The sequence below is a fragment of the Centropristis striata genome, chromosome 12 (genome assembly GCF_030273125.1).
Source record: "Centropristis striata isolate RG_2023a ecotype Rhode Island chromosome 12, C.striata_1.0, whole genome shotgun sequence".
Classification (NCBI taxonomy): domain Eukaryota; kingdom Metazoa; phylum Chordata; class Actinopteri; order Perciformes; family Serranidae; genus Centropristis; species Centropristis striata.
In genome coordinates this window covers 30,305,502-30,318,658 of record NC_081528.1, presented here as the reverse complement: position 1 = coordinate 30,318,658, position 13,157 = coordinate 30,305,502, and the positions used below count along the sequence as shown (strand labels likewise).

The window sequence follows — 13,157 nt, the reverse complement described above, 5'->3', positions numbered from 1 at the left end:
TTTCACTTTTTATGCTGCCAAACAAAACTAGTTTGTTGTGTTGCTGCTGTTGGACGTCAGCGTTTCACTTTCTGACTGAGAAATTCCTCTTCTTCTTGAATTAAAACTTACTTTAAAACATTGTTTACCTCCTTCAACCAAAAAGCTGAAAACTTCTAAGTCCGTGCTCCAAATGTAAAATATTCAGTGAACTTGTTTGAGTTTATATATAAGTACTTTTATTTCATAAACCTCCGTCGCTGCGTATTTCTTTAATATGTCTATATTGCCCCTATTGTTGCACTTTGCTAATAAAGCTGACTTTAGAAGGTGAAAAAATCCTCTTTTTGGCCGTATTGCGCCCTTCGGTGTCGTAAACTCTGAAGGCGAGTCTTCTGAATCGGGTATATATTAGGGCGTGGTATTTAAATTACGCATGTTTCGAGCCGCCACATTTATCAACAGCCGATCATTCTTACGCTGTGATTAGCGAGATACGATCGTTTGATAAATCACACGTGGACCCTGTCGTAAGACAAAATATACACTCAGATCTGCGCTCGTTTCTACGCTCGCTTGATAAATGAGGGCCAGTGTGTTTAACCTAATACCAGACAAACAATTATAATATTTATATAATATTTCATGTCATATTTCATGTCTTTATTGAACACATCCATTTTACATTTATAGTGCCAGTGGGAAAAGTAAGTGAACTGTTGGATTAAATAACAGGTCGAACCTCCTTTGGCAGCAATAACTTCAATCAAACGCTTCCAGCAGCAGCTGATCAGACTTCCAGAAGTGTTTAAGCTCAGTTCAGTAAAGAGTTGGGTCTTTAGTCTCTTCTTAAAGATTGAGAGGGACTGAGCAGATCAGATGCATTTTGGAAGTTCGTTCCACCTTCAGGTGCTGCAGAGGAGAACAGTTCAGTTTGAGACATAGGGCCCTTCAACGGCAGAAGAGCCAGACGCCTTTCGCGGGAGGGTTTGTGGACCTGAATAAAGGAGCTCAGGTAGGCCGGCAGGAGCTGTGCCAGTTTCTGTTTTGTAAGCAAGAGACAGGGTTTCAAATTTAATGCAGGCTGCAACTGGGAGCAGATGCAGAGAGATGAGTTGCCGAGTTACATGTGCTCTTTCAGGCTGGTTGAAGACCAGATGCGCTGCTGCGTTCTGGATCATCTGCAGAGGCTTGACGGTGCATGCAGGGGGACCTGCCAGTAGAGAGTAGTCTAAGCACGATATCACGAGGGCCTCGACCAGTGTATTGATTGCTCGGTCAGGTAGGGTCTGATCTTTCTGGTTGGCAATCTTGGCCACATGAACATTTAGAGGCCAGATGGTCATCAATCATGACACAAGTTGAATAGATCAAAGCTGAATATTAATAGGCTGATATAAGACAGGACGGGCCTGGATGACAGGATGCTCAGTCTTAGAGAGGTTGAGTTGAAGATGGTGCTCTGTCATCCACGCGGAGATATCAGCAAGGCAGCAGAGATTGATGATTGCGGATGATGGCATAATGAAGTGGTGTAAATTGAAAAGAGTGTAAAGGTTTTGCAGTTTGGACACTTCCAAGATAGTTTAAAAGATCTCCCTGAGTGGTAGGACATGAAACATTTGAAGGGTATCACAAGTTCAGTGAGTGTAGAGAGGAGGATTTGGTGGTTAACAGTGCTGAAGGCAGCGGAAAGGTCCAGTAGCAATGGAGCTGATGATTGACCAGCTGCTCTAGCCAGGCACATTGATTCTACCACAGACAGGAGTGCAATCTCAGTAGAGTGATCCCCCTTGAAGCCAGACTGATTTGGATTATACAGGTTGTTCTCAGCAAGGAACCTGGAGACTTTGTTAATGACTGTGCGCTCCAGTATTTTTGATAGGAATGGTAGGAGTGAGACAGGCCCGTAGCTTCCACCTGGCCGGGCCCAGTATTGTTTTTTATTGTTTATTAGGGCCTCGGGGCAATCGCACCGAGCACTGGTCCCATCCAGCAATAGCTGTAGGGACCAGAACTCATCAATGATAGGTATTATGGTTTTGCCAAAAATGCTCTCTGTTCGAGGCCAGAAATTTCAGTCTGTCCACCTCTGGCTGCTGTCACTCTTTCATTAACAGGTGTCAGTTAATTCTGCTGATTGCTTTGATCTGATTGCCTTTGATCTTTGATGTGATTACAGACATACACACACACATGCATGTAAGCACGCACACTCCTCACACATGCATTCACATGCTTCAAACACACACACAGGTAACTTTATGTGATTTTAATTACACACACACACACAGGTAATTTTATGCGATTTTCGCTACACACACACACACACACACACACACACACACACACACATTTTGAGGTTAAAGGGCATAGTTTGAAATCTCTGAAGAATCTCATCATAGTGTACACACACCGGCAGTAGCCCCTGTGGCCCTTTCAAAATTTCCCCTGGGGAAATTTTCTAGTTATTGCTTATTATTGTTTATTGTTGTTAAGATTATTTTTTTTGGTATTTTTGCTTTATTGAAAGTGACAGATAGAAAGGGGGTGATAGAGGGGAAGACATGCGGCAAAGGGAGCTCAGGCCGGATTCGAACCCGGCAAGGACTCATGGTAAGCGCTCTACCAGTGTGAGCCACCGGGACGCCCCCCAGTATTGTTTTTTAGGCAGTGGAGTCACCCGTAGATTGAACACATATTACCTTGTCTGATTTAACAACTTTGTAACCCCTTCCAGTCTGATGCAAATCCACCATTCTTGATCATAGTTTTTCAGAGATTTCTTTTTCACATCAGAAGATGTTTCTTGTTAATAGCAAACTCACAAAGTTGGAAGGTAGGTCAAAATAGCTCTAAATCTCACTCAAATCTTGTTTCATTGATTGGACTCCAGGTTTGTTAACTCCTTACTCTAATCAGTTCTTGTTGGAGTCATTTGCCTAGGGTTAGGGTTCACTCACTTTTTCCACCAGCACTTTGAATGTTATGTGGATGTGTTCAATAAAGACATGAAATATTAAAATTGTTTGTGTGGTATTAGGTTAAGCACATTGTATTTGTCGATACTTGGAACTTAGATGCAGATCCGATCCGATTTTATGATAAATTAATGCAGAAAACTAGGTGATTTCAAAGGGTTCACATACTTTTTTTTGCCACAGTAGATTTATGTACAAATCATCCCTTATCAACCTTCTCACTACTTGACAGGCTGGTAGGTGTAGTATCTCATGATTCCCTATGATGCACCTGGCTTCTCCTGAGGAATCACTCACTAACTATCTTTCCTTTAACTCCTCATAATTTGGTCACAAAAAACTGCAAAGAGCCATGTAGAACCTGATAATGTAATACATTTCCTATAATGTAATAACCCCGATAATGTAATAAAAATCTGCACTTGAGTCCATTGAAAATGTTATAAAACCTGATAATGTAACTTCCAGATAATGTAATAAAGTGCATTTCCCAATAATGTAATACACTTTTTTTTTTAACAATAATAAAAAAAAGTACAGAACATTAATGGGAGGTTATTGCATTATCAGGTTAGCCTTCATTTCGTAAGTCCTGATAATGTAATAATTCCCCAATATTGTAATAATTTAACAGCAGACCACCCATTACTTGAGTTCAAGTGGTGATACTGTGTAGACAACTCTAGCTCAAGAGCTCTAGCGCCACCAACAGGTCAAAGTTGAATGTTTATTAACTGTTTACCCGTTCATCCGTTTTTCACAAACATGACACATGAATGCATTCAACAGCTTCTTGAAATCTAAAGGTGCTTGGTGTTATACTTTATTACATTATTGGTAAAAAGTGTATTACATTATTGGGAAATGCACTTTATTACATTATCGGGAAGTTATTACATTATCAGGTTTTATTACATTATCGGGAATTTATTACTTTATCAGGTTCTACAAGCCATTAATGGAGTAGTTTGTCCTGTAAAGTGGACACTTTAATGTTTATTTGCATAGTAAGGATGTACAACATACAGTTTCCTAAGCTTAGGTCTCTCTGTAACAGGCAGTTTCCTGCAAGTTTCTGACAGCAGTTGAATTTTGTGCAGCAGAATGAAAAGTTTGCATATTTAAAGTTGCATTTCAACAACATCGCAGAAGTAACTTCTGTTTTGGTACTTTAGAAAAATACACCGTTGACCTCAAGCAAAAACTTACTGATAAATACATATTTCCCTTTTTTCATTAACAAGACAGAAGATTGAAAATTAAAGTTGGAATCACACAATATGGAGACACATTTTTGTGATTTTTGCTAAATATACCTTTAAATAGTGTAGACAAATTTGTCTGTGAATATAATCTAAAAGAGTAAAAGAAAAGAAGTAAAAGAAGAGCTAAAAGTGTCACTGGTGACATTAAGACATTTTGAGTGAAAGTCTCATTTCACATTAGGAAGAGGCATTAGTGGCTCGCTTGGAGGAGAGACTTCGACAGTGCAGGTAGACAGAGAGGGGATGGGTGAAGGCGAACAGGATGAGCAGCGTCAGAGCAATGTTCACCTGCAGACACATAAAGGGAGAGAGAGGAGGAAGCAGTGAGACGAGAGATCATAGATAAGATGGAGATAAAAGGAGTAATCACATATGTCATGTTCTCACATATAAAGGATCTCCATCCAGAGGTCCATTCACCAGGGAGAAGCAGGCGTACTGCAGCAGAGAAAACGCTGCAGACAGAGCCATGACCAGACCAAACAGCTTCCCAAAGTGGCAGGGTGGAAATCTACACATGCACACAAAGTGATGACATGGCAAAGAGAAAGATGTGTTGAAAAAAAAGTAGTGATAGAAAAGGGAAAATCACAGAATACATTATACTTATACATTTTGTTATATTACTCCAGTCTGAATTGAGGTTTTAAGTATTTTTTAAAAATGTGAATATAATGGTATGGAAATCCTTTGGGGGCATGCTTGTGGTAAAGGGATCGATTGGCAATACCCATCAACACAGTAAAGGAATAAACTGAACTAGAAAACAAAGTGATCTCTGTTGCACCGTACAATTATTCATGAAAGTACATGAATTGTGTATAAAAATGTGTTTCTATGTACTGTCCACCACAGGAACACACTTCATTTTTGGCCACAAAGACAAATATGTGCTGTGTTTAACACATGAATGTGTTTGATACTCACGCCACACTGATGAAGGCTGCGTTCCCACCGAAGAGGAAGGAGCGGTTTATCACCTCTATTACGAAGGTGAAGTACTGAAGCGGCAGGTTCGGGATGGTGGCACAGACTGAGAACACCACACACTGCAGTGCCGTCAGGAAGAGAGGAAGGACCGAAGTACGCAAATCTGCTTCCTGTTCACTCTCTCCTACAAACACAAAGAAAAACACACACCAGTAAAATGATGACGACATCTCCACAGACTCAACAGGTTTGTTCCCTGAACTATTTGTAGAATTTTATTCCATCTAAACACTAACCGTGTGTTCAGACAGGACGCGTAGCGAATTTTAGCGTCGCGTTACGGTGCGTTCAGACCGGACGCGTAGCGAATATTTCGCGCGACAAGATTACATACAAAGTCAATGCAAACACGCGAATAGACGCGAATTTTTGCCGGCGGCGCGAATCGCGGGTTTCGCGCGACACGAATGCCGCGATTAACGCGAATTACGCGGCGCGAATGAAACAACGCGAATTCGCGTGAGTTCAATAAATTCAACTTTGGCGAAATATTCGCGTGACGCTGTGTCGGGACAGCCTATCAGCGTTGAGATTCTGGACGACAGTGTCCGAGATACATACATGAGAGAGAGGAGAAAAGAGGCAGGAAGGAGGAGTGGGTCGGCAGGAGGGACAGGAAAAAGGTGGAAGTACTCTGCGGTCCTCTCTCCGTGCTGAGTGCACCTCCGGATGATGTCACTCACCCAGACACGACGGCAGAGCAGGTACAGGGACGCTATGCTTGTCATGGTTGATGACAGAATGAAATGGAGGCAATTATTTGGCGCTAAATAGTCTCTTGGGCGAAAATTCGCATTAAATTAAATTCTCGCGCGTATCAATTCGCGCGAGTAATGCGACGCGAATATTCGCTACGCGTCCGGTCTGAACGCACTGTTACTCGCGCGAGTTGATACGCGCGAGAATTGAATTTAATTCGCGTCACTCGCGCGAGTAAACGCGACGCGAATTTTCGCCCAAGAGACTATATAGCGCCAAATAATTGCCTCCATTTCATTCTGTCATCAACCATGGCTGACATTACAAGCATAGCGTCCCTGTACCTGCTCTGGAAGTCCGAGATACCTCGGAAAACACGCCGTCGTGTCTGGGTGAGTGACATCATCCGGAGGCGCACTCAGCACGGAGAGAGGACCGCAGAGTACTTCCACCTTTTTCCTGTCCCTCCTGCCGACCCACTCCTCCTTCCTGCCTCTTTTCTCCTCTCTCTCATGTATGTATCTCGGACACTGTCGTCCAGAATCTCAACGCTGATAGGCTGTCCCGACACAGCGTCACGCAAATATTTCGCCAAAGTTGAATTTATTGAACTCACGCGAATTCACGTTGACAAAACACGCGACATTGGCGTCAATCGCGGCATTCGTGTCGCGCGAAACCCGCGATTCGCGCCGCCGGCAAAAATTCGCGTCTATTCGCGTGTTTGCATTGACTTTGTATGTAATCTTGTCGCGCGAAATATTCGCTACGCGTCCGGTCTGAACGCACCGTAAGGGTTATTATCCATTATTCCCTCATTTTGTTAGTCTAATCCTAAAAAGTTTATTTCATGTTATCTTTCGGCCAATTTTTTTGGATTAATATCTCCTCAATTAGAACATGTGGACATCACAGCTAGAGTAGAGAGGAGCATTCAAACTTTTTATGAAAAAATTTGAACTTCGTTCAGTTCCACAATTTTGACTCTTTGTACATCATTTCCAGTTTACAAGTTGGGAACACTTGTGCTTGTTGTGGATAGATTAATATGGAAACAAACAGACCTCAGCTTTTTGCTCTGTGCTCCTCAATGTGTCAGGAACTCGCGGCAGCCAGTGGCCTAGAGGTTAGAGAATCTGGCGCAGTAATGGGCTGCCCACTGCTCCTTAGTATGGTGTGTGTTCACTGGTGTGTAAAGGAGGGGTTGAATGCATAGGAATTCACTGCTTACTGTTTCAGTGTGTGTTTGCAAAAAACATCTTAGTCTTAATCTTAAAACACTAAACACTAATTTTAACTGAAAGCAAAACATTCTGGAACAAAACAAATATTAAAGCTGCAGCAGCGATGAACGGGCCCAAGCAGAGTGGAGCAGTCAGGGGAACCGACCACGCCAGCTCACTCGATCGTCGGCCGCCTCCCGGCACAACCGACCACAAACAGGCCACTGGTTACGAAAGGGGGTGTGGCCAGGTTTTGGGGGCGGGACAAGTCGTCAGCAATGAAAAAGGAAGATACGGAACCCCAAATTTCTCCCTGAAATCATTCACACACCGTTCATCGGTGTATGAATGAATTCCCAATGGTGGCATGTGGCACTGTTTAGGGTATCCTCTGCCACCTGTATGAATGTGTGTGTGAATGGGTGAATGAGCTCAGTCTGTAGTGTAAGGCACTTTGAGTGGTCACAAAGCGACTAGAAAAGCGCTATATAAGTGCAGGTCCATTTACCATTTACCTCATACAAGTCTCTAGGACAAACGGTTCATTACACTATAGAATTCTTATTTGATAGTATGGCATTTGATCTCCTAATGAGCTGCTGGAGTTAATCTGCTGCAGTGTATATAGGAGAGGCAGGGGGCACTTGTTACAGATAAAAAGCCCATATCTATTAATTATCCAACAGTCAACAGTACAGACAAACACGACTCATCACTTTCATTACTCATCACATCTCATCAATAGATTTTGGAAAAATTCTTTCTCTGTTTCTGATTGGTAGATTGCTCGCTCTGCTGATTTTGGGACCTCTGTCTCTACATACTACTATTGTGTTTCACAGCATGTTATACTCAACTGTGACTCCGCACTTTCAGACAACTGCCTACATTTACATCAGTTTCTCTTCATTTCTGACTGGTGTAATTGCTCTTTAGCTGTTTTGGGGACCTCTGTCTGACTTTTCCTACTACTTCAACTTCATTTTACCCCTTTAAGCCACCATTGCAGTGTAGTGTCAGCTCTTCAATGAGCTTACACAATATTCCTCATTTTGTACACATTATTGGCATTATTTCACTTTTCAAAGAAATATATACTAATTCTGCCCAATCCCTATTTTCCACTTACCCCTGCCACTACAAAGTCTTGTTTCTACTACTTCAACTTCCCCTGACACATTTAACTACCGTTGCAGTGTATCATCAGTTCTAAATGAACTTTAAAATATTCCACATTTTTTATACATTATTGGTATCATTCAACTATTTTTATTACATTCATATTAATTACACCCAGTCCCAGTTTTCAAACTATTCCTACTTCAACTTCTTCCATTTAGTTTTACTATGTCACCTGCAGCACGAGGTTGGCCCTTGTTTCTGTCCATGAGGAGACCGTTCCAGGGAGCACACAGCACGCCACACAGCTGCGTTATAGCAAAGGCATTGATGTACCGGCTCACTGCAGGGACACACAAGCACAGACAAGAGAGTGAGGAAAAAAATACTTCTATAATCTACAGCAGCTTCCTACTCATATAGTAAAACTTCATCAATTCTTTAACTTCATCGTCACATCCTCTTAGTTGAAACACAGACTAACTGGTAAATATTCATTGAAGTTGATTGGACAGAATTAGGAAGGTTTGTACAAACTTACACTGTTGCTAACACAGTCAGACATGATGTAATGTTTATGTGTTTGTACCCAGTGAAGGCTCTTCCTCTGTCAGCCACTGCAGCATGGGGTTGAGGGTGCCAATGAAGAAGTAATGTCTGAGCAGCATCACTGACAACCAAAGCACGTGCAGCCAAAAGAGCCTGGACAGCACACACTCACGGAAACTCTTCTCTGAGAGAGATGAGGGGAGACCACAGAGATAAATGAATGAAGAGGAAAGAGGACGAGAAATAGGATGTACAATTATTTTACTCTGTTACATCTTGTTTTGTTATTATCTATGTCAAAGTGAAGTCAACAAACCTTGTTTCACAGGGACGTCTTCTACTATCTCTGGCGTCATCTCCATGTTTCTATTTGCTGTAATGTGCTCTAAGCTCAGAGTTCTTGTTTCCCCACAGGTTATCCTGACAAAGGTCAAACATCACAGAGTGTCGGACACAGACTGAGAACATTGCAGGAGATAGTTAAGTTGGCAAAACTCACTACAATCCAATTTCAGTATGTGTAGGGTTTTTTCCAATTATAATGCAGACAATGTGCTCTGGTTTAAATTTATGGACTATTTGAAAAATGTATTTCTTGATGTATTTCTCATGTTTGATGGCTCATGTCATCTGTTTTCTTTGCTCATTGTTGTAAAATAATCACTTGAAACAATAATATGTTGTTTAAATACCCCCAGCAACAAAATACAAGACATCTTAGTAGTAATATCTATGTTACTTAAAGCTCATGAACATACCAAAGTCAAAAGAACAACTTCCCAACTCTTGAAAGACACCTTATCAAGGAGAACTTGAATGTATCACTGGCCTTGGCAGCGATCCCTCCAAGTGCCTATTTTAATTTGATAATTTTTACACATTTGCAACAAACCAATGTTTTTTTTAAAGTAAAAACAAAAATAAGGAGCCTTATTTACACTTGATGTATCTCTGAAGCATGTATGGGGTATTGATGTGTGTGTGTTTTTGGGGAATTTGTACCCGTATGTGTAGTCATCAGGCAGCGGGTAGGGAATGTGGCCTCTGGGCATCAAGAAGAAAGTCCTGAGCAGGTGAATGACGCTGCAGGCGGACAGGAAGAGGAAGGAGGGGAGCAGAGAGATTCCAGCCTCATATATCAGCTGCAGGAGAAAACATCAAGATCATCATTACAGTGTGAGCTGGCATTGATATGTGCTGTATATTTATGAGAGCAGTGTGTTCCTCACCTTAATGATAAAAAAGACTGCAGCAGAAGAGTCAACAGCCCCGCTGTAGAGAGTGATGACGGTGGAGCGATGTGAGCCAAACAGGTTTCCCACCTTAAGAGAGAAATTGAGATATTAAAATGCTTGAATATTGCATTAAAATCAGTGTCGGGAACTTATCGACTTATATAGCGCTTTTATCCAAAGCGCTTTACACTACACACTACGCTCATTCACCCATTCACACACACATTCATGCTGGTGGCCGAGGCTACCAGGGCACACTGGTGCCACCTGCCACCATTGGGAATTCTTTCACACACCGATGAACGCAGCATCGGGAGCAATTTGGGGTTCAGTATCGTGCTCAAGGATACTTCATCATGTAGGCTTCCATGGTCAGGGATCGAACCACCAACCTTCCGATCGATGTGCGACCGCTCTACCAACTGAGCCACAGCCGCCCGTGGCATTGTGATTTTCAAAGCAGTCATGTGACCTCTGACATCATGCTACCTGAATGAAAATAAGCTCTTCCACAATTTATGGCAAAAACCACATAGTTTTTCTTATGCATTAAAATGTGCTATTTCCGCCTATTGTTTTTGAACATTTGTGCATACTGAGGACCTAAACAGGCTTTGAATTAAATAAACTGGGTATCACTGGAAAGCTGAGACTGTTGTGGATCCAATGGGCCCAGTTTTTTTCTTCGTGTTCATTTCTTCAATCTCTTGTTCCCCAGGGGGAACTCCAACACAGCAATTTTTTGCAGGAATAAAACTCAAAATTTGACATGATAATATTTGGGCAGATTCATCAGAAAATGCAATAACCTTTTCTAATCTGAATGATTGCTTCCGTACCTGGAGGTTGGTCAGCTGAAAGAAGCAGCCACCTGCTGCAAGAAGAGCGAGGGCTGGGAACAGCAGGTTGGACAAAGCTGATGGGTAAAAAAGAAAGAGCATTCACAGTTACTCCATGTCAGGATTTCATTTAAGAGATAAAGAGAACCAAGCACAGAACAAAGAGACTGAGAAATGTTTTTCACCTGCAGTTAAGAAGGCCATCATCAAGGCACCCACTGTGAAAAAAAATCTGGTGGGAGAAAATAATTCCAGTGTTTTCACGTCTGGTTATTAAAATTCGATAAAATAACATCACAGTCAAGGTTGACCAAAGTGCTTGACATAACTGAATAACAACAAAAAATCCAAAAGAAACATCAATTAGTAACAATAAACTCAAAATTCAAAATATTAAGACAATTGAATCTAATAATATAGACATGAGATGACCAATACAACACACAGAAACAACTTTCTTCTCACGCAGGTTCGAAAGCCTGGGAGAAAAAAAATTTGTTTTAAGAGATGATTTAAAAATGTCCAAAGTCTTTGACGACCGGATATGCAGCGGTAAACTGTTCCACAGCTTAGGGGCAGCCACTGCAAAACATTGATCGCCTTTTGTTTTTAGCCTGCATTTAGGCACATCCAGGTAGGACTCATTTGCAGACTTCAGAGCTCTGGTCGGTCTATGAACACGTATGAGTTCAGCCAAATACGCTGGAGCCAATCCGTTTAAAATTTTAAAAACAAACATCAGGATCTTAAAATCAATTCTGATACGGACAGGAAGCCAGTGCAGTAAACAGTGTAAATACTGCTTTTGCTGATGAACTTTTTGCCAAATTTACTTTCACCAAATTAACCTTTTAGAGACACAATTAGAAACTACTTAGAGAGACAAATATGCAATAACTTTGTTCTGCAGAGTTAAAAACTGAAAATCTCTGCTGCTGTTCCCATCACTCATCTAGTGAGTACACATGCAGTGCAACCAACTCAGAAAAAGTACTCGCTGCTCTTTGCAAGTCAATATTTGTCTGTCATTCCTCGTAACTACCCAACTGCACGGCTTTTAGTCCTCTAATGAGCCACTGTTTTGATGGGAAACTACATAAGAAATCTTTTAAACCCACTGACTTTTCCCTCTTAAATTATTAAAGCGTTGTTGGACTCACATCCCAAACAGCCGAGACACTGTGGTACCAAACCGGTCAAAGAGGAAACCATTTGGCAGTGTCAGGAAAGTGAACAAGAAGGAGGCGATGGTGAAAACAAGTGAGAACTGTTCATCCTGTCCACTGCAATCTGTAGACACAAACACAGAGAAAGGCCAACTTAAAAGCATATGTGGTTAAAAGACAAGGTCAGAGAGGCCCACATACAAATACAACGGTTTATGTGGGTGTTAATTGCCACATTTAGTTAAATAGATCACTTAAAGTGACAATAAAGGTCAGAGAATTCAAAGTAGTGGAGGTGAATACATCAGACTGACCTAGGTCCTGTGTTGCATTGACTCCTGTGGTGTTGACGCACAGAAAGCTGAAGTAGTCCTCTGTCTTCAGGACAAAAACAAGTGAAGCCCATCCGAACACGGTTCCGGCAAAAATCAGACACTCCAACAGACCCGTAATTAAGGTGAGGCATCGTCGGACTGGCAACCTGTTTACAAAACCTGGCATGGTCCCGCACTCACAGCAAAAAAATTACAAAAACCATATTTTCACCTGCTTAAACATACACAAGCACACATTCATACAGGTAGCTCCTGTCATAAGGAGCTATAATATAATAATAAAATATGACATTTCCCAACAAAAAGAATCAGTTTAAATGTACAAACATAGTTTTTAAAAATATAAACCACAAAAACAAAATACAGTTGATAAGTTGTGTTTTTCTCCAAACTCTGTAGTACTCACAGTTTAGCCTATGTGTGCGTCTCCCTCTAAATGTCTTCACAAACAAACCACACCTATCTGCTCTTGCTGTATTACCATGCTTTTTACTGATACTGCAAAACCTGCATCCTGTTTAGTTCACTCTCATCTGTAGACATATTAAACAGAAACAAAGGTTAAAAATATATTTATATATGCAACACACAACACCAAAGGGTAATGCATGGTTGGCCTGCTGGTGCATGCTGGAGGCTAACAGGTTTTGAAATAGGCTCCAAGATGCTGAGAGCGTGGTCATGAAGACCCTGCCGGAGATATCTTATTAATTCAGAAAAAAGGAGCAGAGGTTTTTTATTTTTTTACCCCGAAAACTGAATTTAGGGAAACAGGAT

The 13,157-nt window shown here is 41.4% G+C and overlaps 1 protein-coding gene across 1 annotated transcript; it reads right to left on the bottom strand.

Moving 5' to 3' along the window:
* Positions 1–3,764: 3,764 nt before the first annotated feature.
* Positions 3,765–12,546, bottom strand: LOC131982330 (equilibrative nucleobase transporter 1-like). Its single transcript, XM_059346949.1, has 12 exons — positions 12,360–12,546; positions 12,040–12,169; positions 11,065–11,111; positions 10,880–10,956; positions 10,035–10,127; positions 9,808–9,947; positions 9,122–9,225; positions 8,846–8,989; positions 8,492–8,599; positions 5,153–5,339; positions 4,613–4,736; positions 3,765–4,513 (listed from the first exon to the last, which is right to left on the bottom strand). Exons 1-12 carry the CDS (start codon positions 12,544–12,546, stop codon positions 4,403–4,405), a joined length of 1,452 nt encoding a protein of 483 aa, XP_059202932.1. The 3' UTR covers positions 3,765–4,402.
* Between the last annotated feature and the right edge of the window lie 611 nt (positions 12,547–13,157).

Bases quoted from the DNA above. Each gene is read 5' to 3' on its own strand.
- LOC131982330 (XM_059346949.1), bottom strand. From the start codon at position 12,546: ATGCCAGGTTTTGTAAACAGGTTGCCAGTCCGACGATGCCTCACCTTA. The intron at 8,600-8,845 runs GTACAAACACAT...GTGTCCCTGCAG, and splicing joins AGAGGAAGAGCCTTCACTGG to TGAGCCGGTACATCAATGCC. The intron at 4,737-5,152 runs GTGAGTATCAAA...GTGCATGTGTAG, and splicing joins GCAGCCTTCATCAGTGTGGC to ATTTCCACCCTGCCACTTTG.